The 17,406-nt window shown below is 35.7% G+C and overlaps 1 protein-coding gene across 4 annotated transcripts; it reads right to left on the bottom strand.

Moving 5' to 3' along the window:
- Window positions 1-1,271: 1,271 nt before the first annotated feature.
- Window positions 1,272-13,601, bottom strand: LOC141617342 (double-strand break repair protein MRE11-like). 4 transcript variants are annotated; one of them, XM_074434528.1, is made up of 23 exons: window positions 13,513-13,561; window positions 13,157-13,212; window positions 12,845-12,980; window positions 12,371-12,528; window positions 11,487-11,577; window positions 9,596-9,715; window positions 9,449-9,517; window positions 9,260-9,351; window positions 8,995-9,097; window positions 8,820-8,927; window positions 8,669-8,731; window positions 8,525-8,596; window positions 8,337-8,414; window positions 7,242-7,304; window positions 7,078-7,141; window positions 6,133-6,215; window positions 5,660-5,773; window positions 5,402-5,479; window positions 5,139-5,201; window positions 4,223-4,479; window positions 3,472-3,592; window positions 2,336-2,533; window positions 1,272-1,580 (listed from the first exon to the last, which is right to left on the bottom strand). In XM_074434528.1, exons 3-23 carry the CDS (start codon window positions 12,971-12,973, stop codon window positions 1,548-1,550), a joined length of 2,157 nt encoding a protein of 718 aa, XP_074290629.1. In that variant the 5' UTR covers window positions 12,974-12,980; window positions 13,157-13,212; window positions 13,513-13,561; the 3' UTR covers window positions 1,272-1,547. The 4 variants fall into 4 exon arrangements, with proteins under 4 accessions (XP_074290629.1, XP_074290628.1, XP_074290627.1 ...); XM_074434527.1 differs by lacking the exon at window positions 13,513-13,561 and adding an exon at window positions 13,321-13,405; XM_074434526.1 differs by lacking the exon at window positions 13,157-13,212 and having other exon boundaries at window positions 13,513-13,601.
- Between the last annotated feature and the right edge of the window lie 3,805 nt (window positions 13,602-17,406).

Below are 17,406 nucleotides of genomic sequence, written 5' to 3'. Positions count from 1 at the left end.
ACATACTGACAAACACGATCATACATATCTAAGATGACAATAAAGGTTTCATAATATGCCAATGAAGACTGTATAATACGGAGCAGTATATAACACAATCGTACAAAAGACTAATTAAAATTAGAGACTAACTCCCCTCAAAAAAAAATTAGAGACTAACTGAAATTAATTCACAACGTCGACTACACTTATTTTCAAAGTCATTAATTACTTTACGATAGTAAATTTTACCGTTCTCACATTCAAAACTTACATATTCTACCACTTCAGTTAAAAATAAAACATTATTTAGAAACCGTGCAACGCACGGGCACAACATCTAGTCAACAATAATTCATACCCCGATTCAAAACTTAATTTGACTATGTAAAAATTCGTTTTATATGTCAAAAATTGAATTTTTAGTATAATTAAGCCTTAGTTTTCACAACAAAAAAATTGATTTGGCTCATTTTTTTTTTCTTCAAGTCGATTTAGTGTCGTCTCCGTTTCAGACTCAACCACTAATCTGTCATCCCTAGTGAATGACAAATGAAGAGAGAAAATGACGGGACTATACCTGAATCAAGGGAAGGTGGTAAAGGTTTAGTAGATGAATGTATATGGACAGGGTCGGAGAGGAGAGAAGATGATGGCGTTAAGTCATCAATTATACAATGAAAGGAAGAGAGAAGAGTCAACGCAGGTTGGAGGGGCAAGCTACAAGGCGGCAATAGCAGATAATTCAGGGCTGCAGTTGGGGTGTTGAAAGACTAGCCGCTTAATTTACCTATTACCTATGGAATAAATCAGGAGATCACGAGTTAATCTCACTATTTCAAAATAAAAGCAATGAATGTTTTTAGACAGACTAATGTAAATAGAACAGTTACTTTCAATCTCCGGTTAAAGCATCAGCCAAACTTGCAGTTAATGTATTATACAACCGGTTGTATATACAACTTATTCAGTGTTGTGGAACTTTGTTACAAAGTTGTCGAGCTCTATTAACAAAATTATCGAGTTATCATACAAAGTTGTTGAGCTTAACAGAATAATTATTAAACTCAATAACTTCGTAAAATAGCTCAATAACTTGTAAAATAACTCAATAACTTTGTGTGAGAGCTCGATAACTTTGATGCGGTTGTACATAGCTCTTATACAACCAGTTGTAGGATAATATTTGTGCCAAACTTGCCCAAAGTACAAAAATTTCGGGCACACAATGTTAAAATCGACGACCATTGTGCCGGATTATCATTAGCAATAACTCTTGGCCAGTGAGCCACTTTTACCCTTTTTAGGAGAAATTTCTTTAAGGAGACTTTTACATTGACAGCCACGCAGGGGAGTACAATATTTTTGAAACTAACAAGAAAGTCTATACAAGAGCAAAAATGTTTTGACTATAAAGTCAATATCATGCGAGCCTTTATGAACCACCTCGCCAAAGCAGTTGCAAAACACGCAACACAAAATTCTCGCTCGTTAGGATGGAACTGTTCCCATTCCTCACACGACTTGACCAACTCACTAGACAGTTCTCAAGGGAGACTGCATATGACTTATCTCCTTAAAGCCCCATAGTTTCTTGTGACCTGAGGAAGAACATCCAGGATAAGGTATAAGAGATGGAAAGCAATTCAAATATTGCCTTCATATTTTTTATTAAAAAGACAAGATTAGTGTGATCAAGGCCCATTGGATGACGGGCTGTCGGCCAAGTAGTTTTCAAGGAAAATAATACTCTACTCCATAAGACAATTTTTGGAAGTGTGAGATATATGCACGCACACAACACACGCTCAACTTCTTCCAGGCAATATCATCCACAAGCATGGACAAGGAAAATACTGAATTAAGGAACAGATTACTCGTATTACAAGCATATAGACTGTCTTGTGGTTTCACAATTCGAAATAGATATGCAAAATTATATGCATAATACACTCTTAATAGTGTCATAGACCTTGAGCATTCGACATTATAGAATAAGCTCCAACTGAATCATGATTCACTGGGAGTTGAACGAATTAGATAACCCATCTTAAGAGGTTTCTCTTCATATTCAAAAGTATGTAAATCAAACCTAAACTTAGGCAGTGAGCATGGACACTACGAGATACATGACCTAGGGTCCTGGATGCAGCAATCAAGAAAAAGTAAAACACACCATAAACATACGCTCATAAGTATGTATATCAACCCTAAACTAGGCAATGAGCATGGACACTAAGAGACACATGATCTAGATGCAGCAACCAAGAAAAAGTAAAACACACTATAAATAAGACCTCTGTCAGGCTGCATATAGGAGAGGAAAGAGAGAATCAAAATTGATTGGAAGAATAACCTTTGCTTGAGACTTCTTTAATCGACTTGACATGTCATCATAATCATCATCGTCGTCATCATCATTTCCCAAGACCATTCTTTGGAGCGAAGAGATCTCTGATTTTCTACCCCTCTTAGAGGGCTGCGTAGAACCTCTACCCCTTCCTCTTGGTGCAGCTCGTTTGCGACTTTTACTTTCAACCCTTCCATCATCTCCCTGTCAAAAGCAAAGAGATCCCTTTTAGATTAGTCTCACTCACAAACAAAAAAAGTAGGCATAAGAGGTGCACCCATACCTCTATTTTTAAATTTCAACACCTGGGCTCTATCAAACACAAGTTTTATATATTTGAAGCTATTTACATTTTAGACCAATTAAGTGTAGTTCATAGTAACACAAAACTCATATGAGATGGTCGACATGTGACACCACTCCACTAACCCTCTAATAAAATGAGAAATAAAGATGAATTTGGATTGCTCTCAGATATGAGAGTATGAGGCTGTCTCATACAAAGTAACAGTATATGTAAATAAGCTTGTGAAATGTGTTTCCCAATCAACAATTTCGTTAAAGTTGACATTAGAGCTGGCAATCATTGACCCAGCCCGAAAACACGTTAGGAACCCGACATGAAGTTAGCGGGTTAATATTAAGACATTGCGACCCATTTATGTAACTGGGTTGACAAGGACACCACACGGAACTTATGCGGGTCGACTAACAGTTGAGGTCTTTCGACACGAATCTGACACGAATACCCATGTATTTAAATTAGTCATAATATCATTTGGTTAACTTGATAATCTAACCAACTTGCTCAAAAATAAGAATTATTATTCATCATTTTGGGTTAATAGGTTATTAAAGCTTAGTTGCGTTAAAGAATTAAACGGAGTTAAATGGGTTGAAAATGAACTGCTTGAAGAAAAAATGGGTTTAACAGGTCGTGTTAGGTTGCTGAAAACTAAAGTCCGGGTTAGGGTTGAGACAAATGACCTATTTATGTAATTGGGTGGTTTGGGTTGAGGTAGTGATGACCGATTTGAAGTTGACACGGACACGTACACAACACAACCCGGCGTATTTGCCAGATCTAGTTGATATTGTGATTTGTAAAAATTATATGGCTGAAAAAAGAAGACACCACATACCGAACTGTCATTAATCTCCTGCACTTCATGTTCTACACCTTCTTCATTTGAACCAGAATCCACATTTTCTTCTTCATCTGCAATGCTCTGAACTGACGCTGACGCAACAGCTGAAGCAGATCTGCAGTTTAATAAAGTAATCTTCACTATCTTTCCTAAAGGAAAAGAGACTTCAGCCATGTCACACTCACACATGTGGCAGTAAATCTTGTATGAGATGGTCTCACATGTAAGACCAGCCCAAATCCCTAATTAAATTAAATCTCATTTTGTTATAAGGTTAATGGGTTGGTTTCACCTGTAAACCCTGCTATACAGGTCTTTCTGGTTAATTGGTATATGCAGTCATACGATCCCTCTTTCACACTTCTACTTTGCTATTTTTTCTCCGCTTTTTCCATTAGATTACCTTTCCAGGGTTGAGAATGATATGTTTACTATTTACCCATTTCAACAATATGGCGATATGCACTAGCAAAGTATTAATACATAATGCTTTGTGGAAATAAGACAGCACTATTCGTATAAGCAATTAAGCATATTTTTTGACAAAGAGAATCGGATACAAATCAATGAAGATTTTAGGAAAGTTGAATTCTGCAACTTTTAAAACACAAATATCATTTTCATCATAAAGGCTTTCCTCACAAGATAAAAGACTCATTGTAAGTAACACATGCAAAGAGTCTATATTGGCAAGGAAAATGAAGGGGGGAAGTGATTATGGAAAAAAGCATGAAAAAATGTTCACCGTTGAGAACGCCGAAAGCCCAAGGACATGTCAAGAGTTGATTGCTTCAAATTAGAAGTACCCTTCCCTCTTCCCCTTCCCCTTCCCCTCGTGGAAGTTTTACCAATTTGAGAAGCATCACGAGATGAACCTAGAGATGTTGTAGTTTTTCTGCCTCGAGCTGTAGATTTTGCCCCAACTATCTGGGTGGAATCTTCATCGTCATCGCTAAAAGATACTGCACTTCCTATTCCTGTTTTGCCTTTACCTTTCAAATCCTACAATATAGAAACAAACAATGCCGATCGTCAATTTTCATCCTGCCAGACAATACTAATGCCTAATTGCCTGTGTCTTTACGTGAGATTGTATGATTGATCCCTTTACCGTTACGTTTTAGATAAAAATCCTCACAAAAGTACCACTCCCTCTTTGTTACATCTCTTTTCTATTTCTCTTTCTATTAGCCGCATACTCTGGCTATGAGAAGAGCATAAACGAATGTTAATATTACACCATTATTGTAGTGTAATTATGTGTGATATTACACACTTTTGCTATACTCCCTCCGTGCCTGAAATACCTTCCAAAATACCAAAAGTGTACGATTTAAGGAGTATAAATAAAAATAATAAGGACCATATAAAAAATGCAAGTGGGGTCAAGTGGGATATTGGAAGATATTTCATAAACCACCAAATAGTGAAAAACGGAAGGTATTTTAGAGAAGGGGGAGTATCTATTATTAAGTGGACCAAATTGCTTTACCTGTCCACCTCAGCATGTGTAACCATTATTTTAACTATCTACATCAATTCTTTGTCAATTTTCGCAGAGTATAAATTAATCAAGGGTGAAACGTTGAAAGATTAAAAGAGAAAGGTTCTGAAGTAAACTGTACGCATCTCTGAAACCAGTAAACATATATAGTACTAACCCCTGAATGAGCACTGAAGGTAAAAGTTCCTTTTGGCCGTGTCGCACTTTCTTTGACACGTTCCTTAAAGTATAAACAAAGAGCAAATACAACAAAATTAGAAAAAAGAAGAACAGCTTCACGAGCAGAGTCATCTAGCATATGAAGAAAGTTATGATAGGAAGGGATCAGACAATAGAAAGTTGGATTATTGAGCCCTTAATCAAGAAAAAGCTCCAGCAGATCCTTAGGGAGAAAAGATGCGGATGGACAGAAGAACTTGCCTCAAGAAGTTCTTCAACTTTAACAATCAAGTCTTTTTCTTCAAAGTCAGCCGAGTCTGAGTCTCCAGCAATTTTGCTCTACAGTACGAGAAAATGGTTGTTAAATACGAGTACAAAATTGGCGCAATCATTAGGATTAGAGACGTTAGGACTTAGAAAAGCCATAAATGGAATGATAGAATATTGGATAGAATGAATAGTTGACTTCAAGATGTTTACACACACTAGTCACGACACTTCTAGATGTCAATTACTTACACGTGTTTCCTCAAGGGTGTGTTGCACACAAGCATGGAAAGCTAACTTGTCATCTTTGTTGACAAAATTATGAAGTGCGATATCCAAATCATTCACAGGTAGGATCTCCATTTTCTGCATGAAAAATATTGAATCAATCCTTCTAAGGACAAATAAGTACCAGAAAAGAAATAACACTTCAGACCGAATCAGAGTCAAGTAGAAATCGTTTATCCTTCTTAAATGGCTGTCAAATTTCCAAACATAGCAATCCGAGCAAAAAATTATAAGATACCAGTTAAACAAGCTCTGATGGCCATAAAAGACAATTTGAAAGACACTGAAACCGAAAAGGGGGCCAACTCTTCGAGTCAGAGAGAGCCACAACATGGAGAAGCTTTACGAGAAAAACCACAAATTCAGAGCACTTGGATAAATACTTCATAGTAGTCTACAAGTAAGAGATAAGGATGGACGTCAAACAAAATACATACCAAATTGCTCTCTGCAACCAAAGCCTCGATATTTTGTTGATTTAATTCTTCGGGACGGAACTTCTCAGAATCGTCGATTTTGCCTACAGCAGCAACATAAGATACTCAATTAAGAACATTACACACCAGAAGTACAATACAGATTCCCCTAGCCCTAAAAAATGATATTCAAGAGTTAATTTCATAAAAATTAAAAAACAATGCATCTCAGAGGTATCTAAAGGCTAAAATGAAATTCAAGGAAGATGCAATTTATTTTCCGGACATCTTTTTTGGATTCCACGCCATACTGTTTGATAATGCAAATCTCATTGAACAATATGAGTAACCAATAAATTTTCAAACTCAGAGTCGCTAGCAGGCTAATGTTAGTCCGCTTCAAAATCAAAGCAGGTTTTACAGCAGCTGCAGTAGAAGTAGTAAAATACAGATGCAATAAGTCTTGTTCTTATGGATACAAAGAGTGTCACACGGCAAAGATAACAAATTCAACATATAAAAAGTGATAGATGTTCATGATATATAATGCACTCCCTGCACCCACAAACATGCTAAGATACACACACGCACGCCATTTTGATAATGCACAAATCACAAAATAAACACATGCTAATATCAATTCCTGCATGTTTGAAAATAGAGGAACCCGTGATCAAGGGAAGGGAGGTTCCACTGGTCAAAAGAAGCTAGTTACAAATATCTATGTTACTCTGACACAGTAGCAAGGGTCAGACACGACAAAATGTCAAATATCGAACACACCAATGTTATGAAAAGTTCACACGATGTTGTGTCATATCACATTGAAAGATTAAAGTCTCAAATGCACAACACACAGCAGAAGAAGAAGTGAAGTGTTGACGTAACATAGGTTCCAGTAACAAGTAAAAAAAACCTTGGAAACGTGACTAAATGAATCTCTGTGATATACTGACAAAACATTACCTTCACTGCGACTTTTCGTTCGTGAAGCTTTGGAGAATATCAGAATATCCTGAGGATTTGCCACCTATATTCTTGCAAGATGGCAATTTAAATTAAATTGTTTTGCATATATAGATTTCAGTTAGATAGTACTCCGTAGCAAATAAAGATAGTTTAAATAGTACCTTCCCCACATACTTTTGTCCGAACCTCTGAGGATTTATAGTTGTAAACCCGGAGTAGTCAACCTGTCAACCACAAAAAAAAAAATAAAAAATTATACACTAGCGCACAAAAATGATTTTGACAAGCAGATCAGTGATAGAGCAGAAGTCACAACTACAAAAAATAAAGGAAAAAATTCATAGCCCCCGCCTTTTCTATACCACTTCTTAACTTCCACCTTCTCTAATTTTTTTTCAAAGATCCCGTCTTTTCAGAAGATTAATTCCAAAAGCCCATTTTTACAAAAAAAAAAAAAAAAAAAAAAAAAAAAAAAAAAAAAGAAGACATTTTATCATCCATATCAATCATGAAAGCTCTTTCCCTTCTACCAAAAGTTACATTTAGACAAAAGTAAAGATGTCAATGATACCCGCTAAAAATGACACTTATTTTGGTGAAAATGGGCAACCAATCTACAATTTAGTGAGCCATTTGCTTTATTTCATCATAATCCAGAACCAAAGAATAGCTAGTCCTTGCTCCGTCGGTATTGGAAAATTTGTGTCCAAATTTATGCAAGGACATTTGTCTCTATAATCCTTTCAATACCTAGAATTATTACTCCAGATGCATATAGAAGGGATACCAGTGGAATCATCATCACAGATGCACAAGTGATCAATCTCATCAATACAAATAACTCAAGGCCATGGAGACTAATAGCATCCGACACCAGCAAAAAAAAATCTTATAGCTCACGGTTTGATTGTTTCTGAGAAATATGATTGATGAACTCAGTAGAGTTCATTTATATATAGACATAACAAGCCAGATGCTCTTTGCTTCCCTGTCTATTGCATACCCGTTTATAGATAGATCACAATGGGTTTAAGCTTCACCAAAGTTAAAGAGTTCATTCTTTGCAGAAAGGTTGTTCCAGCCCACCAAAGCATTTGGTAAAATCTCCCACGTGAATAAGATGCAATTTCAGGTAGAATTATCTATTAGTTCATACTTTCATCTTATACTTAGAATGCAGCTAAGGGGATGAATTAAGTTCAAAAAGTCCCCATTAACTAATGATTAATTCTTACTTGATAAGATGATCGGATTACCTTTAATCGGACCAATGGAAGCCTAGCTTCAGATTTACCGGCCGCCAATTTGTCAGATTTCTCAATTAATTTTCTGACCTAAGGTAGATTACAAAAGATGAATTACTAGAAAATATGACAAAAATATTTTGGAACGAAGATGCACCTGGCATAAGATAAATTTCTTTGGCATACAAAAATTAACTTACCACTTTGTCTAGATGCTCAAGAATTGAATTCTGATCATTTTGATCAACATCAGGTATATCTTTCAGCACAACCTGCAGATTAACTATTTAATGTCACTGTGCAACTTTTAACATAAGCAATCCACATAATATTCATGTTCTTACCTCAGCATATTCAAATGGCCTAACTGAATGCAGGGGTATTTTAGTTGGCCGGTATTGGTTTCCCTGAACATGAATAATGTTAGAGAATAACGCAAAGGTTGAGCATAAAAACTAAAAAGTACCAGAGGCATAATGATTCATTAAAACCAACCTTAATTTCCAAGAGAAGGACGTGCTTTGGCTTTGACTCCCCATCAATAAGCGATGTGGCAACCGAAGAGCCAGGTTGCGTGATATGGAAACCCATGCCAGGAACTTCCTGCCGAATTAAATATCCATCAGTCACATATTTGGATGAATAAAAACAAGTGAAAATGAAATCCCACCTGTGGATCAACTAGGCATTCATGTTCATGTCCCCAAACTACAAAATCAAGGAATCGTGGTAAAAAGTGCTCATTAATCGCATTTTTTGGATTTGTCTTTATTCTGCACACAATGGTAAGTGATATTATAAAACACATACAACACTATGAACATCCCAAAACTCGTGTAATTGGAATCTTCATATTAGCATAAAATCAAATTCTTTAGCTACAAAATAGAAGTAAAAAGCAGCCTCCTTCAAAGAGAGAATGGGTATAATGGTACCTATTCTGATGAAGAACAAGGATGTTAAACCAATCCGAAATTTCATTTCCTTCTTGAGCTTCAGGGCGCATCCACTGAACTGAATGAGGAGTCTATGGCACAAAAAATCAAACCAGGGTACATGTGAATGATCTGATACTAAAAATCACATTCAAAATATATACCAAAAACAAATTTCAAATCATGTACCTGAAACATTCTGTTCAGCCTTTCATCTCGGATATTTCCAAGGCCATACAAAGCTACTGATGTAAGACCCTATGTAATACAGTCTCACATCATTCACAACAGAAAAAATGAGCTAACAACTTGCACACAGTAGATTCAATGACTAACCTTCCGAATAAGAATAGGATACAGAGTAATTTGGCCAACGCCAGAGCCTCCTAGATCCATTTTACCAAAGTAGTTAGCAAGATTGCAGGCTGAAAGAATATCAACTGCTGAAAGGTTATCCTGTCATAAGAAAACGTGAAACAAAAAAATTGTCAGTCCAAGAAAAAGGAAGCAGAACATTTATAATGTCAAAATGCATGGAGTCATGGACGTTAACACGACATGTTAATTGCTATAACTGTCCATGCTTCATACCTGACGCTCCTCTGTAAAAAAACGAACTACAGAGAATTACCACATCTATTTTAGACAGATAATGCGAATAAAAACCCTACAACAAAATATTCAGATAATTCATGTGCCACGCATGATACCTCCACATATGAAACCACGTTACTGTCATGGGTCCAAGAATCCAAGTACTAGAAATCACGGTGACATAGTAAAAAAGAATAAATTGCCATATTTGTGAGCTAAATCTCAAACCCCCAAACAGACAGTTGATAGAATGACCCAATATTCAAACTATGCTTTTGAAGTAATAAACAGCCTTGACGTTGTGGTAGTAGTTCTAGAATTATATATGTCAACTACGCAAGTCTAAAATACACAGGATCCATAGAACTTGTTCAATGTCAAATATCTGCTGAACTGAAGTTAAGAAATGCTGAATTACACTGATCTACCAAAATCACCCTCGCTAACCATTTTCAGACACGAAAGTGACAAAATCGATTAATCAGCAAAAAAAACATGAGATAAAATTAGCTCTAGATTTGTCTTATACTTCCTCCATTCAACTCCACTCTACCACTATGCTTTTTTCACGTTTGTCAACGCGTGTTTTATGCGGTAAATATCGTTAGCTACGTATTTGCAAAAATTATAAAAGTTAGATATTTTTAATGTACTCGTAAAGACGAATCAAACAAGATCCTACATGAATATATTTTCATTTATGAGAGAAAATTGAAATTAAATGCTCACTTGTGAATAGTGTACAAACTACAAAAGAAAGTGGTAGAATGGAGTTGAATGGAGGAAGTAGCTTACAATTTCGTTTAAGAGACAAATTTGACTCTTGGGAATATGGAATTTACAGGTTCAGACCCTTTCAACGAAGCAAAAGAGCAAAACGTATAAGTAGCCTATGTCACAGAGAAAAAATTAATGTATTTGCCAGCAGCATCATGTTGATCACCTGCCTTTTGTAGTTCCAGGAAGCCCTATATGCCCTTCCTAAACACCATTTTCCTTGTGCACGAGGGATTGGAGAAAGTTGTGCAAACAAGCAACCATTCCCACCGTAATACAAGGAAGAATTAGAGAAGGGATTATGAGTAGACATTTATGTTTGATAAACGACTCTAAAGTTGATGCCTGGGGTATCATGGCCAGATTGTGCATGGAAAGTGTTTGACGCAATTGATAGGTCTGTCTGATGAATGTGATCTTAAGAATTTGAGGGCATATTTAATCAACATACTGGTCCTGGTACTACTTTCCAAACTGCTATTTTTATACTTATTATCATGTAGTATCTCATGTTTCAAAAAATGTAGGGCCCAAAACACTTGTCACAGAATATGGCAATATGCTAAATACTAACAGAAAAACAAACTTCATTAATAACTAAATCGAGTAGTCAAACATCTAGAAAGATCTGCCATATGTTCTGCCAAGTGCTAAGTGTTAAATCGCCAAACAATCCCAAGTAGAATAGCCCATCCCCTAATTCAAAGGCTAGTTGTAAAAAGCATAGCAACGATTAAGTTAGATAGTGCCAAACAGAACTTCTCAAAACAAAAAAAATTAAAAAAAAAAAACATAGTGCCAAACAGAATGGATAAGCAGACAGACGGACTAAGTTAACTAGTGCTAAAACACATACCACACCAGCAGGATCATCATGATTGCCATGAATCGTGAACACCGGCAATCCAACGTTGAAGTGAGGATCCTCATAATTAACATGACCAAATCTAATGTAAATACAAAAGCAAAATAGGGTTAGCGCATAACACGACCAAATTGGCAGGCTTATCAGTGGTATAGGAGAAACATTTGATTTCATCGTGGGGAGTTGTGGGTACCGAGTATCTATGAAGAAGGGAATTCAAACTACAAAGGGAAGCTAATTCATCTCGAGCATCCCATAAATAACCTCTAAAGTGAAACATGAATCCTTGAGAAATTTAGTTCAAAGCAAGTGAAAATATATTTAGAAGTTGGCAGTTAGAGCAAAATCATTCTCAGATAGTTCACACAACTTCAGATCTTTCAAGTTTATTCTAGTCTCAATTCCATTCTTAACTCTTCTCAAAATGTACATTATTTGAGGTTTGGAGATATTCCCATAACAAAATTCTGAATCATTCTTTCAGCAAAAGGAATATTTTGATTTTTGAAATCGTAAAGTCTCCTTGGTCATCATACATCAAAAATTTCTCACACTATCTTTGATATCTCTCAAAAAAATTAACAGAGCACCATGATATGTAAGTGGTGCTGGATAAATCTATTAAAATGTTTCATGATATGTAAGTGATGCTGTACCTATGCTCTAGGTAAACACATGACAGCTCACACATGCAGGATTAGTGCTATAGAGAAAAGCGACAGTATGACAGGAAAAGGTATTTTGAGTTCCAGCAACACATTCAAAGGACATCAAAGGCTTCATCAGATATCCCGGCAGGGTTCAGGTCTAAACTCCCCAGAAATAAGGGTATACACATGTTCCATAAGCAAATCCATTGAAATAAACAAGCATACCTATTAGGGAAATTTAATGTCTGGTCACTGACAACTTGGAACTGTACTGGACGATCATTTAGACAATATCGACGAAGGATCTCTAGAGCTCTCACCAAAGTTGACCTAGATGGCTTGTTTTCGTGAAAGAGATCTCCACCAAGAAGTACAAAATCCACCTGAACCGAGGTAAAATTACTTAATGCTTAAACTGTAGTATGCTACAATGCTACAAACACATGAACCACGCTTTCACAATCGATATGAGATGAAAATGCTTTATGTGAGGAATAATTATCATTTCATCGCTAGAGTTTCACGGCATTAAAGTGATAGCCAAAAACAACTATTTCTGTTCACCGCGACATGAGAGATGAGACCCAGAGGTAACTAAATGGTAATCAAAACAATTAAAGTTGAAGAGAAGGAAATGAGGGGCTTAATTTGATAAATAAACCAATGTAAAAGTATAGCAACTAGCAGTAGTCAAGTCACCTGCTTTTTCTCTGCTATTGAGCATATCTCCTCAAAAGACTCAAATGAATCATGACGCCGTATTTCATCCTTCTCCATGTAGCCCAGGTGGCAATCTGTTGCCACAAGAACTCGTAACGTATCGTTCATATCTTCCCTGAAATACACACTTTCTAGCATAAATCACCACATAAATTGACAATCTCACTAGTCAAATTGAAATTGAAAAGCATGCAGAACATTTCTAGATAAAAGTTTGCACATCCTCAGTCGCCATACATTATATTTGCATCGAGAAATGAAATTATAAATCATTTTTTACAAAAATATTACCCTAATTTCTACTGTATGGCTTCCTTGATCTTCAAAGTTCAAACCCCTAAAATCGGCTAATTACACCGAAAACAGTCATTGATTGTATTAGCACAAATAGGGGAATTGGTCTACACATGAAAACCCTAGAATGCAACAAATGAAAAATCAGCAAAAGGAAATACATTGACTTTGGTGAGTGGCAGAGCCAGACGGGGGGGCTAGAAAGGGGGTTGCCCCCGCTGAAGAAAGAAAAAATTGATTTTTTTTAGTTCCAATTTTCGAATTTTTAAGTTCGTCTCTGTTGAAATTAAAATCCTAGTTCTACCACGTAATTTGGACGCAACAATTAGAGGAGTGGGAAAAAAAGAGAGTACCTAGGTTGTTCGCCGTGACAATTCGAAAAATGGAGGAAGACGTAGTGTTGAAAAGTGTACTAGTAGAAAAGTTGAGCACTATGAACAACTTTAATGGCGGGGGTTTTAAAAGGAATTTTAATGGGGTTTACCGTTTTTGCCTTTTTAGACTTTTAGTCAAGGTATTTTTCTTTTTTTTTCTTTTTGGAGGATTATTGCTAAAAAAATAAAAATAAAAATAAAGGTGGCACTTAAACAAATTGGTAAAAACACAAAATTAAGGGATTAGGAGAATTTTACACAAAATATTGTATTTGTGGAATTGATTGGATAAAATTTTCATTTTAAAAAGAAAACCATACTTACAAAGCTAAACGTAATAGAAGGTCGAATAAATAGGTCAGTTTAGAATGGCTTTACTCGGATATAATGCTTCTGGTGGTGGATCAAGTCGTTTTAAGTTTATTAAATCTGTTTTGGGTAGGGAAGATAATGAATCGGATTGATTGGGTTTTGCGTAGTACAAACACGGTCCAAAATCGAACTAAAATGAGAAAGAAAAAGGGACTGCGAGGGTGACTTAGAACTAAAATGGGAAATAGGTAAGAGAGTTTTTGACAACAAGAGTTTAATTTGAAATGCCTCATTTTGAATTTAGTAAAGTGAAATAAAGATTTGGAAATGAGGGGGTTAGAGAGTGGATTTCAAATGGGTTTATTTTAGCCTTACTTGGATTTTGTAGGGATTTGGCAATCCAAATCTAATAGGTTTGCCAAACATGCAAATTGGTCCAAATTTGAATTTGAGAATACAATTTTTGTTTCCAAACACACCAAAGAGAAATTCAGAAAACGGGAATATAGATTGTTTGAGAGAAAATAGGGGAAATGAGTGACTGGGTGATGGTGGGGCATTGGGGGTATGTGGGGGAGTTGGGAGTGAACAATCACCTGAGAGGCAGGAAGACGACTATTGTAGGAATAATAGTTGAAAATTCTCTCTTTTTAATAGATATATCGAAAAAGCTATCGTTACACTTAATATATAAAATCTTCTATACACTACGAGTAATGTAATGACAGGTGTCAATGGTGGGTGTAAGATAAAATCTTTTTTGACATTAAATTTGTTATATTTGGAAACAAAAAAATCATAAATCAAATTTAAGATTTAAAAACTTTTCTTGATTAATATCTTTCAAATATGAATTTGATTTTCTTCTGCCAATTTTTTGTAAAAAATATTAATATTTTATTACTGCTAGTAATTTCATTTTGCTATTTAAAATTTGGTACGTTTTCTTTTTATCAATTACCATCATCCACCATCCGCACCTAATCAGATAGGTTCGTATTTTATACATTTTGTCCTCTTGATTTAGCTCTATTTTTTTATGTCATATGCACTAACCTTAGTGATGTTATGAGCTAATATTGTATTCTAGTTGTCTTTGCATGGTTTGTCACATTTTGTAGGAACTTGAGCTTTTAGGAGCTTATTTCTAACAAATTTTCAAGAGCTAGAAGCAAGGCTAAGTGTGAAGCAAATATTGGACCAACCTTAAATTATTACATGGATTTGCATGCATAAAGATATGGATTTAAATGAGAAATGCAAAATGAAGTCTTATGCAAAGTCAAGCCCAAGATTTGAAGTCCAACTAAGGTGGAAGCTTAGGATGCTAGAGTGCATTGGATGACATGCTTAAAGGTCATTATCGGACGCTTAATAGGGTATTTATCGCTAAGCATTGGATTCCATAAGCATTAACTAGACTACTAAAGGAATTAAGGTGAACGAGCTGGAAAGCCACGACCATGATCGGGGCTGGCAACCCCGATCGGGGTTACCCTGCCTTAAGTGCATACGTTTCATCCCTAGCTCCCTATAAATAGAGAGCTAGGTCCGACCTAATAGGCATCTTATTTTCACCATACAATCTCATATTTCTTGTGTTCTTAAGCACACAAAAATTCTCTCATAGTTCTCATTTTAGTTTTTATATTGTTAAGCATTTGGTTATTGTTAAACATTTGGTTCTTATACTAGTTTAGATCTCGTGCAATATATGCATGATATTTATAAAATTTTACTTTTTGGTGTACTCCGTATTATTTATGGACTTTAAATTAATAATTCACTTATTTTTTATGTTTCTCATCACTTTATTTTAATTTGAGCAATAAAAATTAGAATTGTAAAAAGTCATGAAATGAATATTTTAATGATAGTTTTTTTTTACCGAGAAATTAATGATGTTATTTTTAAAATATTTTTACTATTAACATTTTTTGTGCAACTTCTTATCCTTAACAGTCAATGAATTTTTTGTTTCCATCTTTTTCACCAAGTTCATGAATCTTTCGTGTTGTGAGTCTTCATTGTTGCTCACCTTCTCGACCACAATTTCCTCCAAAACAAAATGCTCATGATTTTGGGGTTCATAAGAATGTGGACTTCTTTGAGTGTTAGAAGTCCCTTGATTGGCCATGTAAGAATCAAGTGTCCTTTGGTGAGCTTGGACATTGGTGAGATCAATTATCAAATTCTTGAATTGTTGGTCTTGATGGGCTTCTCTTTGTTGGGCTCTAGCATCTATTTCTTTCAACATTCTTTCAATGGAAGAATTTGGATTTAGGCGTTCAATGAATGGAGGTTGGTAAGGTTGTTGAAATTGTTGTTGTGGAGGTGGATAATCGGGGTCAAAAGGTTGCCCCTCATGAGGAAATCACGGGTTTTGATTTGGAATTGCCCGGTAAAGATTTTCTTGATGATAGTAAGTGAATTGGCTAGAAGGTGGTTGATCTTGTAAAACATGTCATTCTTGTGGGTATGGGTCTTGTTGTGGAAAGGACGAGCAAATGTCATATGAATGCCCAATCCCACCACAATTCTAACAAGTAGGAGCATATTGTTGATAGCTTCTTGGAGGAGACATTTGTTGAGAATAGGTCCTTGGTGGTGACCTTGGCTCTTGTATGTGATAGACCTCATAGTGACTAACCATCTTCTTGCCCGGAAAATCTTCTCAATCTCTCGGTCAAGAGGGAAAAGAGAACCGGTATTTCACCTATGCATGCATTCAAAAAGAGATCAAATGGTCCTAATGCAAAGAATGCACTAGGACAAGGATGGAAAAACAAACAAATAAACAAACTAAGCCTAGAAACAAACAATTAATCTAATCCAATATCGCCGTCCCCGGCAACGGCGCCATTTTGATACCGAAGTTTGTCGTACTCCTCGGTATGCAAACAATATTTGTAAAACTCAATACCAAACTAATGAATATAGTAGGGTAAGGAGGTCGATCCACAGAGACGAGATTATGGTTCTTAAATTGATTGTTTGTTTCCTAGTTTAGTTCTAGCAAATGTTGAATGATTGATAAACTAATTAAGAAGGCTACAACTAAAGCAAGCAATGACAAATTGATTAAGATGCTAATTAAGGAAGCAAGGGTGGTCGGGTTCACTCATGTAGAGAAAGGGTCGAGTAAAGGCACAAATTAACAAGTAATCAAGGTAAATTCAAAGGTATGTCCCAACTTCTCGATGTGAGACTAACCCAAGGCTTAGCATAATCGAACTCTCGCTCTAATTACCCATAACCCACTAATCGTCATGAGTTATCTAGTTACAAGTCAAGCTCTCACCCAACAAGTTATAAAATAGTGAAATTGACTTGAATTCTCATTGAGACATTTCCACAAACACTTTGTATCCATGACAATTAGAAGAGAAATTACCCTTTAATTACTAATTTATTCAAGCCAATAGTCTACCCATATTAACTACACAAGATCACCCTCCATCCAAGCAATACACTACTCAAACATACTAATATAAATGAGAACAAAAGATGGGAACTTTAACATAAAAATAAGAAGAACAAACATAAAGATAAGATAAGTAA

The sequence above is a fragment of the Silene latifolia genome, chromosome X, assembly GCF_048544455.1.
Source record: "Silene latifolia isolate original U9 population chromosome X, ASM4854445v1, whole genome shotgun sequence".
Taxonomy (NCBI): domain Eukaryota; kingdom Viridiplantae; phylum Streptophyta; class Magnoliopsida; order Caryophyllales; family Caryophyllaceae; genus Silene; species Silene latifolia.
This window is presented reverse-complemented; position numbering and strand designations above follow the sequence as displayed.